General features: G+C 47.1%; 1 protein-coding gene across 26 annotated transcripts in view; it reads right to left on the bottom strand.

Annotated features, from left to right (window-relative positions):
* The window catches only part of PRELID3A (PRELI domain containing 3A), an 82,302-nt gene that overhangs the window by 30,277 nt on the left and 38,773 nt on the right, over window positions 1–13,252 (bottom strand). For 10 of the 26 annotated variants that reach the window (XM_067015804.1, XM_059039919.2, XM_067015793.1 and 7 more), the window contains exons 2-5: window positions 11,296–11,464; window positions 10,525–10,633; window positions 9,298–9,368; window positions 9,103–9,205 (exon numbers count right to left, since the gene is read on the bottom strand). In XM_067015804.1, the coding sequence (XP_066871905.1) occupies window positions 9,103–9,205; window positions 9,298–9,368; window positions 10,525–10,633; window positions 11,296–11,433 (421 nt within the window). In that variant the 5' untranslated portion in view covers window positions 11,434–11,464. Of the gene's footprint in view, window positions 1–4,950; window positions 7,627–9,102; window positions 9,206–9,297; window positions 9,369–10,524; window positions 10,634–11,295; window positions 11,465–13,252 lie in introns of those variants that run through there. The other 16 variants (XM_067015808.1, XM_067015794.1, XM_067015806.1 and 13 more) reach the window with 6 other exon arrangements.

The raw sequence follows: 13,252 nt of genomic DNA, 5'->3' as shown, positions 1-13,252 counted from the left end.
TCCAGACCAAACTGAAAGTTACAAAGCCAAACTTTTGCACTAAACAAATTTTGAAGATAATCACTACTGATTTCTTAATGACTAATACCCCCCAAGAAAAAAAAAGTATTGATAATGGAAAATATAGGAGAATAAAAACCCAGCACATGCATGTGCTTATTTTTACCCAACTTCAGTCTACCAGAGAATTAAAGAGTCCAAATAACTAACATGTACAACTGTCGTTGCCCTAAAAATGCAATCTTCCTCCAAAACTACACAGGGGATTTCTGCACACTATAGCCATTGTAGAAGACTCACAAGAATCCACCCTTTCTGGAACTTTTATCCCCGCTTCAAAAATGTGGTTTGCGCAGACTCACAGATACAGAAAACAAACTAGAGGTTACCAGTGGGGAGAGGGAAGGGGAAGGGGCATGATAGGGGTGGGGGATTAAGAGGAACAATCTACTATGTATAAAATAGAGAAGCAATAAGGATATATTGTACAGCATAGGGAATATAGTCAATATTTTATAATGACTATAAATGGAATATAACCATTAAAAATTTTGAATCACTATGTAGTACACCTGAAACTTTTATAAAATACTGTAAATCAACTATACTGCAATAAAAATGTATGCGTATATATATTTTTAAAAACCATGGTTTCCAAAATGACAAATGTTCATGTCTCCCTCTAGAACAGAACTCCCTACATGACAAGTTTAGACCATTACCTCTATGAGATTATACAGTTACTTAGAGGTCATGGAACAAGAGGTTCACTGCAGAAAAGGGTCACCCAGTGTAGGGGGCAATGTTTCGCCCTGAGTGTGTCAGAGTAAAGCCCCCGACACAGACGGACACAGAGGAAAGCTCCCTTCACACTCATCTCTGTAGACAGGAGGGAAGCAAGGACAGGATGCCATAATGAACAGGAAAGATTTAGAAATCTAGAATACAGTTTGCCAAGATAAAAACTAGTGAAAAAGTTGGAAGGTTTGTCAATTTTGTTAATCTTTTCAACAAAACAACTCTGGTTTAATAATTCTATTATTTTCCTATTCTCTATTTCCTACTCAGCTTACAAGTGTTTTGTTAAGGATTTTTGCATCAATACTCATAAAGGATATCAGTCTGTAGTTTTATTTTCTGGGGGTGTCTTTACCTAATTTTAGTATCAGGCTAATACCGGTCTCTCAGAATGTTAGGATGTATTCCCTCCTCTGTTTTTTTGGAAGAGTTTGCGAAGGATTGGTGTTAATTCTTCTTTAATGTTTGGACTTTTCTTTGTTGGGAGGTTTTTAATTACTGATTCAATCTCTACCTGTTACAGGCCTGTTGAGATTTTCTGTTTTTTCCTGAATCAGTTTTGGTAAGTTGTGTGTTTCTAGAAATTTGTCCATCTCACTTAGGTTATCTAATTTGTTCTGGTATAATCGTTCATAGTGCAGGCATTACTTGGAGATATGGCAGGTTCAATTCCAGACAATGAAAATAAAGCGAATATCATAATAAAGTGAGTCACAAGAAATTTTTGGTTTCCCAGTGCATATAAAAGTTATGTTTATGCTATACTGTAGTATATTAAGTATGCAATACCATTATGTCTAAAAATATATATACATACTTTAAAAATACTTTATTGCTAAAAAATGCTAATTATCTGAGCCTTCAGCATGTTGTAGTAGTGACATCAAAGATCACTGATAACAGATCCCCGTAACAAATATAATAATAATGAAAAAGTATGAAATATTGCAAGAATTACCAAACCATGACACAGAAACATGATGTGAGCAAATGCCATTGGAAAAATGGTGCCAACAGACTTGCTTGGTGCCATAAACCTTCAATTTGTAAAAAAAAACAAAAAAACAAAAAAACCGCAGTATCTGCAAAGTGCAGTAAGTGAAATGCAATAAAATGAGGTATGCCTGTATTTTCTTATATCCTTTTACTTCTGTAAGGTCTGTAGTAATGCTCCTGCTTTCAATTCTGATTTTTTTATTTTGAATCCTCTTTTGTTCTTGGTCAGTCTAACTAAAGGTTTGTCAATTTTGTTAATCTTTTCAAAACAACTTTTGGTTTCAATAATTCTATTATTTTCCTAGTTTCTATTTTATCTCTTCTCTAATCTTTATCATTTCTTTCCTTCTGCAAGCCATGTATTTAGCTTCTTCTTCATTTTCTAGGTCCTTAAAGTCAGGTTAATGATTTGACAGCTTTCCTCTTTTTTTAATGTTTCTGTTAGTAACTGAATTTCCATCTGAGCACTGCTCTCACTGCATAAGTTTTAATATGTTGTTTTCATTTTCATACATCCCATTTTATGATTTCACTTACAATTTCTTCTTTGACTCACTGGTTGTTAGATGTATGTTTTTCAAATTCCACATTTGTGAATTTTCCAGTTTTCCTTATGCTACTGATTTCTAACTTCATTTCACTGTGATCACAAAAGATACTATAATTTCAGTCTTCTTAAATTTACTGACACTTGGTTTTTGGCCTAACATATGGTCTATGCTGGAGAATATTCCATGTGCTCTTGAGAAAAATGTGTATTCTGCTGTTATTGGGTGAAGTGTTCTATATGTGTGTTAGGTCAAGTTGGTTTACAGTGTACTTCAAATCCTCCATTTATTTACTGATCTTCTGCCTATCCAATAACGGACATTCTATCCATTATTGAAAGTGGACTATTGAAGTCTATCGTTATAGAATTGTCTATTTCTCTCTTCTGCTAATTTTTGCTGCATATATTTGGGGGTTCTGTAGTGTGGTATGTATCTATCTTTCTTTGCCTTTTGTAACAATTTTTGCCTTAAACTCGGCTTTTTCTGATATTAGTGTGGCCACCCAGCTCAGCTCTCTTTTAGTTACCATTTTCATGGAATATCTTTTTCCATCCTTTCACATGCAACCTATTTATCTCTCTGGCTTTAAAGTGAGTTTTTTATAGGCTTTTATAGGTTTTTATAGCATATATAGTAGGATCATGTTTTTTCATCCATTCTGCCAATCTCTTTTAATTGGTAAACTTAATCCATTTACTTTTAAAGTAAATGTTAAAGATGTACTAACTTCTTACATTTTGCTATTTGTTTTCTATAAATTTCACAACTTTTGTTCCTGAATTCTTTCTTCACTGCCTCCTATTATGTTTGATTTTCTTCTAGTATAAAACTTTGATTCCCCCTTTGTTTTATTTTTTATATAGTTTTTAGTTATTTTCTTACTGGGTATTCTGGTAATTATAATTATCATCTTAAATTCATAAAAATCTAGTTTGGGGCTTCCCTGGTGGTTCAGTAGTTGAGAGTCTGCCTGCTGATGCAGGGGACGCAGGTTCGTGCCCCGGTCCAGGAAGATCCTGCATGCCGCGGAGCAGCTGGGCCAGTGACCCTGGCCACTGAGCCTGTGCGTCCAGAGCCTGTGCTCCGCAATGGGAGAGGCCACAACAGTGAGAGGCCCGCGTACCACACACACACACACACACACACACACACACACACAAATCTAGTTTGAATTGATACCAGTTTTAGCTTCAATAGTGTATTAGTCAGCGTCCTCCAGAGAAACAGAACCAATAGAATGTGTGTGTGTGTGTATACACATACACACAGGGATTTATTTTAAGGAATTGGCTGCTCTACTTTTGGAGGCTGTGAAGTCCAAAATCTGCAGGGTGGGTTACTCAAGATTCATTCAGCGCCCCACTTGTTGGTTTAGGTATTTGACTAGAATCCAGAGTTCTACAAAAGTTGATTCTGTCATATTTTTTCTTGCCAGTTTATTGACTGTTTCAATGGGAGGACTGTTTATTGATTTGTTTCAGAAGTGGGAGCACCCACCTCTACCATTTTCCATGAAGTCACTATTTATTTATGTATTTTTTAACCTTTAATTTTGAAATTAATGTAGACTCACTGGAAGCTGCAAAGGTAGTACAGGAACAGCCAACATCCCTCAGTAACGTTTTACATAATTGTAGCGCAGCATCAAAACCAGGAATTTAACACACATAGTGCAGCACAGAGAGCTTTAAAAAGATCACTTCAAACAAGGCTTAGCTGTATGAAATTTCACATCAGGAACAAAGAGATCCTGAAAGCTTTCAGAGAGAAAAAAAACCCACATACAGAGGCTCAGGAATTGGAGTGGAAAATGATGGAGCAGTGCCTTCAAAATTCTGAAAGTAATTTTATCTACAGCTCTATGTCCAACCAAGCTTTGAGTGAAGAGTGGGAACAGAAGGGACATTTTCAGATGTGCCAAATCTTGGAAGCTACTATGGGGTGTCCTTCCCCATCCTGTGGTAAGAAACAGAGAGAGGAAGGCAGAGAGGTCAGGAGACAAGGGCTCCAGGAGGGGAGACGGGCCGAGGAAATGGCCAGGAGGGATGACAGCCACACAGCTGCTGGTCAGAGAAAGCAAGACCGGCCTCCAGGAAGTACAGCGCCAGAGATATGAGAAAGGGGTGCGCTACCTACAGGGTCTGACCTTGGAAAAGGATGTCACAAGGTGCTGCAGAGAGCAGGTGAAGAGTGTGGGGGACTCAGCCAGAGACTTCTAAAAATAAGATTAAACAGATGAAGAGGATAAGACAGTTACTACCTTCAAGGAGAAAAAAGCTACATAAGAAAGAAAAATGTAGGAACTTCCCTGGTGGTCCAGTGGGTAAGAGTCCATGCTCCCGATGCAGGGGGCCCAGGTTCAATCCCTGGTCAGGGAACTAGATCCCACATGCCGCAACTAAGAAGTCCGCATGCCACAACTAAAGATCCTGCGTGTCGCAGCGAATATCCCGCATGCCGCAAATAAGACCCGGCGTAGCCAAAATAAATAAACAAATATATTTTTTTTTTAAAGAAAGAAAATGTAATTACAGTACACTTTTTCACTTGGTAGTAAACAATAGTTATGTATGTTTTAATTATGGAACCAATGTGCTTTTTTTTTTGTGTGTGTGTGTGTGTGTGTGTGTGTGTGTGTGTGGTACATGGGCCTCTCACTGTTGTGGCCTCTCCCGTTGTGGAGCACAGGCTCCGGACGCACAGGCTCAGCAGCCATGGCTCACGGGCCCAGCCACTCCGCGGCATGTGGGATCTCCCCGGACCGGGGCACGAACCCGAGTCCCCCGCATCAGCAGGCAGACTCTCTCAACCACTGCGCCACCAGGGAAGCCCCCAATGTGCTTTTAACAATAAGGTACAATATAGCTACACTGGAGAAATGGGAGAGGGGAAGAAGATTTAAGAGAGAAAATAAGCATCTACCACAGCAGGAAGTCAGCAGATAACGTCTAAAATTGTTGAATCAAGAAATAGCAGAATATGCTTATTTATTTAGAAATCTAACAGTAAATCTAAAAACTACCAAAAGAGTCAACAGTCCCCTCAGAAGGGTAGAAGAGTGCTTTGCAGAAGAGGTAAGAGGGATTGTTTTTGTTATAAAACTTTTAACTCTATCTCACCTTACGCTATGTGCATAAAATATTCTCATAAAAATAAAAATGAATTTCATTTCATTTCGGATTGGAAGTACTATTATCAAAGAAAAAGCAGTATCTAAAAAAACCACAGTAGAATATAGTTCTACCCATCCTTTACGGAGGAGAGCTTCTCTAAAATTTTTATAATTTGAAGCACACTAAAAGAGATACTACATTTTACTTTTGAAAATGAGAAAATTAGAACTCCCAGTGGGAGGTACCTTGATGCTAACAGGACAGCTGGGAGCTTGAAATCACAGCCCTTTTGCTGCAACCTCCTGACAGTGGCTGTGGGTGCCTGCGTGGTGAGGGGCAGCACAGGCTGTGGTCCGGCTGGGGGCCCCGGATGGCGGGACAGTCTAGTTGCAGCCCAAGGGCAGAGCATGCGGCTATCCCTACCAATCCTAACTGTCCCTGTGTCGCCATCGGGGTGGACACCCCGACTCTAGCGTGTACAGATCCGTGATGGGGATAAGACAGGGACACATGTCAGCTGCCTCTGAGGTGACAACTGGTGGCCAGATGTGTGTGAAAAGACCGGCAGTGAGACTGTGGATCAAGGGTGAGTGAGGGAAATAGGGTGTCCTCTGAAAAGAGACAAGCTCTTTAGTGAGACCCCGAAAGTCGGCAGGAGAGCTGGAGCTGAGGGAGGACTGATAAGGCCCCACAGCCGTCTGAGCAAATCAGCTCGGGTGGCAGAGCAGGTGCATGGCTCAGCGTGGAGTGGACAGAGCAGCGGCACAGCCTCCTCCCAGCAGGTCTGCTCCCCAGGCCTCGCTTCACAGGCGCCACCGCGAGCCGGGCCTCCTGCCCTGTGTGGTCATGACCAACAAGCCTGGCGGAGGCTGTGGCCCAGCAGCTCCCGCCTCTCCCAACCCAGGCAGGACCGCACTCCACACTTGCTTTTTCCTTCTTCTCTTCCTTTTCCTGCTTTCTGATGGTTTTTTTTTTGGTGAGGCATCTGATTAAAGATTGAGGCAATTTAGCTCTAGTGTATGAAGAAACAGAATGTGACAGAGTCCATAACTCAAAGTGACAGCATCACATACATACCACACACACTCCACACACACCATCAAACACACACACCATCAAACACACACATGCACAAGCAGGACGCCCACAAGGTGGGCAGGCTGTCTGCATAAGGTCACCCTAGTGGTTCATCCAAGGAAGAAGGTCATGATCCTGGGTTCAAGGTGAAGGTCCTGGCAAACCTAAGCGTCAGTGGCTTAAACAAAATCAGCAGGAAGTTCTTAAAGGAGCCTGAGCCATGGGGCTCACGTCTGTTGACAGAGGCGCTGAGTGTGCACACATGCTACAGACCGACCGACCAACCGAACGATGGTGGGAAGCAGGGCCCAGAGCAGCACAGCTCGGAAAGCCAAGATTAAGAGGAGGTTCAAGGAAGGAGTGTAAGGATTCCCTGAACAGAGGGAAGCAGGAAACTCTGACCTTACGAAGTACAGAGACGACTGCTGACCACACGAGTGTCAAATCCGCTGACACCCCAGCCACTTGGCCTAGGAAACCAAGGAGTGTTTGTGAAGCTCATGGAGATGCTGCAAACGGCTTCGGCCACTAAAAGTGACTGGCCAGTGAGGGTGCACAGCTGGCAGCACGAGGGGAGGAGGGCTGCCTTCTCACCACAGCACTGACGCCCAGGCCTGGGGCACGTTCACAGGAACGTGGGCAGGTATTCTAGTCTTGCCCCCGATGAAAACTACCCCCATAAGATCAGCGCTTCTCACTGTCTGGACCTGTTTGTGAGAGCCTTCCTGCTGAGGACACACCAGTCCCGGGACACATGACCATGTGCTGAGAACAGCTTGAAGGAGAAGCTGAACTGCCCTCAGAGACGAGGTAAAAAACCTGAACATAAATCCTGCCACGAAACGAGTTGGTGCATTCGGAGGAGGATGAACCCAGTTAGGTTTTTCACTACAGGGCTGGAGACCCCCATGCAGCTGTGTCTTGCAGACCCCCTCCCAGCCGCAGGCCATGCACACAGTGAGCGGGCACCAGATCCTCCCCAGGTTCAAGAATCCTGTAGTTACCGCCGCTCAGCACAAGGGGCGCTGCAGGCCTCGTTAGCTCAGGGCGCGTTCAGCATTTTCAATTATCCACTCAATAGCAGCCCACCCCTGGAGCAACACAGAAAGATTTCAACTTGGTGTCAGAAGTCCTTCCTGCCTGTCTCACCGCAGACAGCAGGCTATGCAGGTCACATAAATGCACAGGGACAGCCCTGAGGCTCTGCAGCAAACGCAGCCAAGATGTTCTGCAGGCAGCTTCTCAGCCCCAGAAATAAGGTGGCACCTGTTCTGCCTGAAATTCCTGCCCCAGCTTGAGCTACGCTGAGCCCGCACCCCTCATGAGTGCCGTCACCTACTGAGAGCAGTGATGGGAGCGCAGCCCCTCAGCCTCCTCCGTGAGTCACCCCTAACTTCTGGCTCCTGAACCACGTGCGGGGCCACCCGCCTCTCCACCTCCATCTCCCCCTCCAGTTTCCCCTCTGGCTTCTCCATCTTCAGGCCGCTGGCTGCCCCAGCATCCCCCAAACTTGTCTGGAATGCTGTCGGATGGCAACCACAGCTGGGGTGGCCGTGATTCTCCATAGGCCTCCAAAACAGCAACCCCCAAATAAAGTGAAATAAAAGACCTTGATCTGGCCTCACTGAGTTTCCCCTGACTTTTCTCATAAAGGGCTGAGGTGACTCTGGTCTCACCCAGTGCTGCCTTCCTCCCAAAATATTCTTCAGCAGACACTCAGGCCTGCCCTAAGCCAGACCCCGGACACACAAAGTGAGTCGGTCAAGCTCTGTCCCCAGGGCTCGCAGAGTGGACATGATGCATGCTGCTCTGGGCAGGGGGCCTCCCCGACTTTCTTGAACTGAGCTGAGCTACTGCTGACCTTCCTCAAATCTGGATTTTTCTAAAAATAGGGCAGACTGGCTCTGTATTAGTGACTAGACCAATGAGCCTAAACGCAAGAATAAATGGCTCTTGGCCAAGCCGTGACCTAAGCGTGGTAGGAAGGGAAGGATGGCTTAGGTGCCATCCCACCGGTCCCAGAATGAAGAATCTCTTCTGACCAAAATGAACGAGAGCGAGAAGGGGAGAGGGGAGAGTCGGGGTGGCGGCAGAAGGAGGATGGCAAAAAGGGAGCTGGGCAAACAGCCAGGCCCTGCTCTGGCACCCAGCACTGCCTGGGATGTGCCTTCCAAACACCCAAGCTCTTCTTGCCAACCCCGCTGGAGAGGAGGCCCGGGCTGACAGCCTCCTGGTCCATCCCTCCCCCACTCCCTCCACAAGGCTCGCTCCCAAATCCACCAGAGCGAGAGGCAAAGGGAAACCCTGCACACGGAGAGGCTCAGCCGGAGCCACTCAATGCCAATTAAATATGAAACTGGTGAAAATCCCAAGTGTCCTGCCTGCCCACGCCAATACCTGTCCTGGACGTGTGGGGTGTGTCTTGTTAACTAAGCCCAGATGGTTTGGCTCCTGGAAGGGGTGGCTGCCTTGCTGGCCTGTGCTCCCCCAGGCCTGGAGCCCTCCCCATCTGCCCGCGGTCAGTAGGACCCCCGCTCGTCTGGCCCCCAAACAGCTAGAGATGGTACCTTCTTTGCATTGGACGATATCACGTTGGCCATCAAACTTTCCAGATAGCTGCCGAGGTTGATCCCCTTCACAGTGATGACGGCTTCTTGGGTGAGCACGGTCCTGCAGAAGAGCAAGAAGTGAAGGGGCTGAGGAGCCGGGGAGCGGGGGGAGCCCCCACCCCACCCCAGCCTTGGAGTTCAATGTCTGCTTACCTTCCTGGGTCCTCCGGGTGGGGTGTGTACACCAGCCTCTCGCTCACTGACACCCAGTTTGTGAGTGTGATCTTAAAACAGGAAACAGTGGCTGTAGGTTCTGTTTCTCTTGCATTTCTTCCCAGACCATCTGCGCCCCCACCTCCCATCCCCAAATCTGCACTTACTGGAGCCAGAGCAGAAGAAACGCCAAAGCCCGCCAAGGCCCAGGAGGCACGGCCAAAGTACAGCCCAGAGACACCGCGTCCTGGCCCCTGGCCCCTCCTGGCAACGGTCACCGCCCTCCTTCCACACCCCACCCAAACCTGAGCCCGGATCATTAGCTGTCATCATTGTATGTGCAATATTTTTATGACAGGCTCTGTATTTAATAAACCTTATTTTCTTTCATTAATCCTCAGGACAATACAGTGAGGTTTGTTCTTTTTTAGACAAAGAAAGTGAGGCTCAGAACAGTTGATCACTGACACCCGCAGCCATACAGAGATTCCGTGATAACCAGGATGCAGGCATGCTTCTGTCCCGCCCAAAGCCCTTCCTTTCCACTAGACCTCCTACAACAGCAAGAACCATCCCTCCTTACCGACAAACTAAGCCTTCCTGAAGGAGGAAGAGGAATTTTCCAAGTGAAGGAGAAGAGAGAACAATATATAAACTGTCAGTAATGGCTGATGTGGACACACCCAACCGGCTCCCTGTGGCTTTGCAGAAGGGCTGCCTGGGCCGAGTAAAGGGGGCCACGGGCAGAGGTCCAGGAGGTAAACCAAGGAGCCTCCACACACAGTGACACGACCCACAGCATAAGGGGCCTGACATAAACCATGCTCCCGGGCCACCCATTTTCCCCAACACCCTCTTTGAATGTGCATTAGGCCAATATCAGTGGTTCTTCATTGTGAGACATGAGAGAGGAGGCCAGGAGAAAAGTGGCTGTTTCAGTGGCTGTGAAGAGCCGAGTGTGCTGTTGGCAGGCAGGATGGCGGCTGGGGGGGTGGGGAGGCACTGGGGAGGCGCATGGGGGCCCTGGGGCTGCCAGTCTGTCCCCTGGCCTGCCCACTGGTTACAAAGGTGTGTTCACATCATTATGTGTGTTCTTCTATACATTTTTATACTGGAATAAAAGACAAGTAAGATACTGCTAAATAAAGTCAGCCTTTCTATTAAAAATAAAAGATCACTTAGACCAAAGGTGGGCTGAAAATAAAATTAAATGAAGCCATTACGCACCATCGTGGCCATTGCTTACATTGGTGGAACAGAGCTCCATTTTCTTTCCCACTGGATCCACAATAGAATGTTCTCTGATGTATGTCAAAGTACTACTGGTTCCCAAAATCTGAAAAACAAAGCAAAACCAGCATAGTGACGTGTTAGAAACTCCACCTTACATCCTGGAACACCGACCACCATTTCCTATCCGCTACCCATCTCTTCAACCAGGGACGCAGGTGCGGCTGCAGCAGCACCGCCAGCTCCTCCAGGTGCCTCTGTCCAGCAGGTGGGACGGACACACAAATCAGGGAAATAGGGACCAGTGCTTAGACAGAGGAGAAAGCAGGGCAGGAACTGGGGCGCTGAGGTCAAGGTTGAGGTCAAGGTCTGGCTGGTGAGTCAGCTGTGGACCGACCCTGACCCCCCAACCCTGGGCCCCGCTGTGCGGAGCCAACTCTGGGGTTCAGGCCACACCAAGCAGGACGATGAGGCTGACGTGGGGGGACTGGGTGTGGGGAAGGGGTGGGGGACCGGGGGTCATGGGGTTTGGGGGGTCCTGTGGGCAGTGTCCCCACTGCAGGTGGGTCAGGGGATGTGTTGAACACGCAGGTGGATGATTAACTCAATTCACAGAGAAACAAACCATTTCTGGGGCTTCCCAGAAATCCCAAATGGGAAGGTTGTCATTCCCTGCATATGGGTGCCAGCTGGGCCGGCGGGTGTAGATGGCTGTGTGAGTGTAGCTGGGGGTCATGTGGGTGCAGCCGGGCTCCACTGGGGGCTCACCGCTCTCACAAGGCCGGGCAGCCCCCACTCAGTGCTGAGGAGGCGGTGGCTGTGAAGCCGGCCCCGGCTGTCCACACTGCGCTCCAGCACGTCGACGCCCACGACGCTGGGGTTCATGGGATTCGGGTACTTCCTCATGGCAGCCTTGATGACTGTGTCCCACGGGTGGCTGGAGGAAAACGCAACCACCAGCATGAGCGGGCAGTGGGTCCAAAGTCAGGTCAACCCTGTTCTTCAAGCTTTGTTCCAACAAATACACCTGAGGAGTTGGGCTCTGGACCCAGATCCTGGATCCCTGATCCCCTGGACAACCAGGGGGCGGGCGGGGGCCACAGACCAGGCTCAGGCCTGGCCATCCCAGCTTGGCTGAGGGACCCCTCCTTCCCCAGCCCTGCAGAGCCTAAAGAGGCAGAATCCTTTGGTCTGGGGCTTCTGGGCAAGAGACAATGTCCCTATCCCCTGCCTGTCACCACCTTCCGTGCTGCTCTGTGGGCTTCAAGGCCGGGGGAGCCAGGGCTCATTCCTGCCTCCACCTGGTCGCAGTAACCATGGGGGCCCTTTTGCTGACCGCCCGCCTCACCCCTGCAGTCCACCACAGGCCAAAGCAGCACACCTGCCCAACACGGATCGCCCGCAGCTGCTGCCCAGCCATGAGGTCCTGAAGTAACTACTTTGTTCCAACTTCTAAGCAGTATGTGACTTGAAATGGCTACATATGTTTTCTGATTATTAAAAAACGTATTTGAAATTTTGAAAAATAACACAGGATGAGGAAAATAAAAATCCACAATTTCACTATCTGGAGACAAGTCTGTGCAGGCGTCCTGTAGACGCCACTCCTCCCCTCTGGCCCTGAGCCCTGGAGTGAGGGGTGGACACCGGTGTCCCTGTTTGTTTCCTGCCGTCAGAGACCACACAGCTGCCCCTACTCCCCGGAGCTCTGTGCCTGTTGAGGCCGGCAGCCCTAAGGGCATCCAAGGGCTCAGAGTCTGGCGTACTCAGGGTGGACCTTCCCCAGGTGCTGCTGTCCTGGTTTTTCCTTCAGAATGCGCGCCCGGGTGCATCCCCACAGAGGTGAGTGTGTCTCAAAACACCGTTGTTTCCCCATATGTACCCACACAGGTTTGAGCGGCATGTACAGACACAGCCCAGACCCAAGACCTGGAGACACGCATGCATGCAGATATGCACACGCTCAGAAATTAAACTGGGATCATGCTCCTTACATGCACTGATCACCACTTTTTATATGTAACAGACGAACATTTTCCTGCATCATGAGGCTATTTTCAGAAATATGACTCTAAGTAACTGCACAACAGGCCACCCTGTGGACAGCGGTGTAAACAGACCCCTCTGGTGGATTATTATGTTTTTAAACTAGTTTTTCTCTTATTTATATTACTTTCATCATCATTTAATCCTGGAAACCTAACATTTTGGGGGGGTATTTTTTTTGAATTTTATTTTTTTATACAGCAGGTTCTTATTAGTTATCCATTTTATACATATTAGTGTATATATGTTAATCCCAATCTCCCAATTCATCACACCACCACCACCCCACGCCACTTTCCTTCCTTGGTGCCCATACATTTGTTCTCTACATCCGTGTCCCTGTTTCTGCCCTGCAAACTGGTTCATCTGTACCATTTTTCTAGGTTCCACATATATGCGTTAATATACGAGATTTGTTTTTCTCTTTCTGACTTGCTTCACTTTGCATGACAGTCTGTATATCCACCCCGTCTCTACAAATGACCCAATTTCATTCCTTTTTATGGCTGAGTAATATTCCACTGTATATATGTACCACATCTTCTTTATCCATTCATCTCTTGCTGGGCATTTAGGTTGTTTCCATGACCTGGCTATTGTAAATAGTGCTGCAATGAATATTGGAGTGCATTTGTCTTTTTGAAATATGGTTTTCTCTGGGTATATACCCAGTAGTGGG

The sequence above is a fragment of the Kogia breviceps genome, chromosome 15, assembly GCF_026419965.1.
Source record: "Kogia breviceps isolate mKogBre1 chromosome 15, mKogBre1 haplotype 1, whole genome shotgun sequence".
Lineage (NCBI taxonomy): Eukaryota > Metazoa > Chordata > Mammalia > Artiodactyla > Physeteridae > Kogia > Kogia breviceps.
Note: the sequence above shows the minus strand (reverse complement) of the source record. Positions and strands in the feature narration are given on the sequence as shown.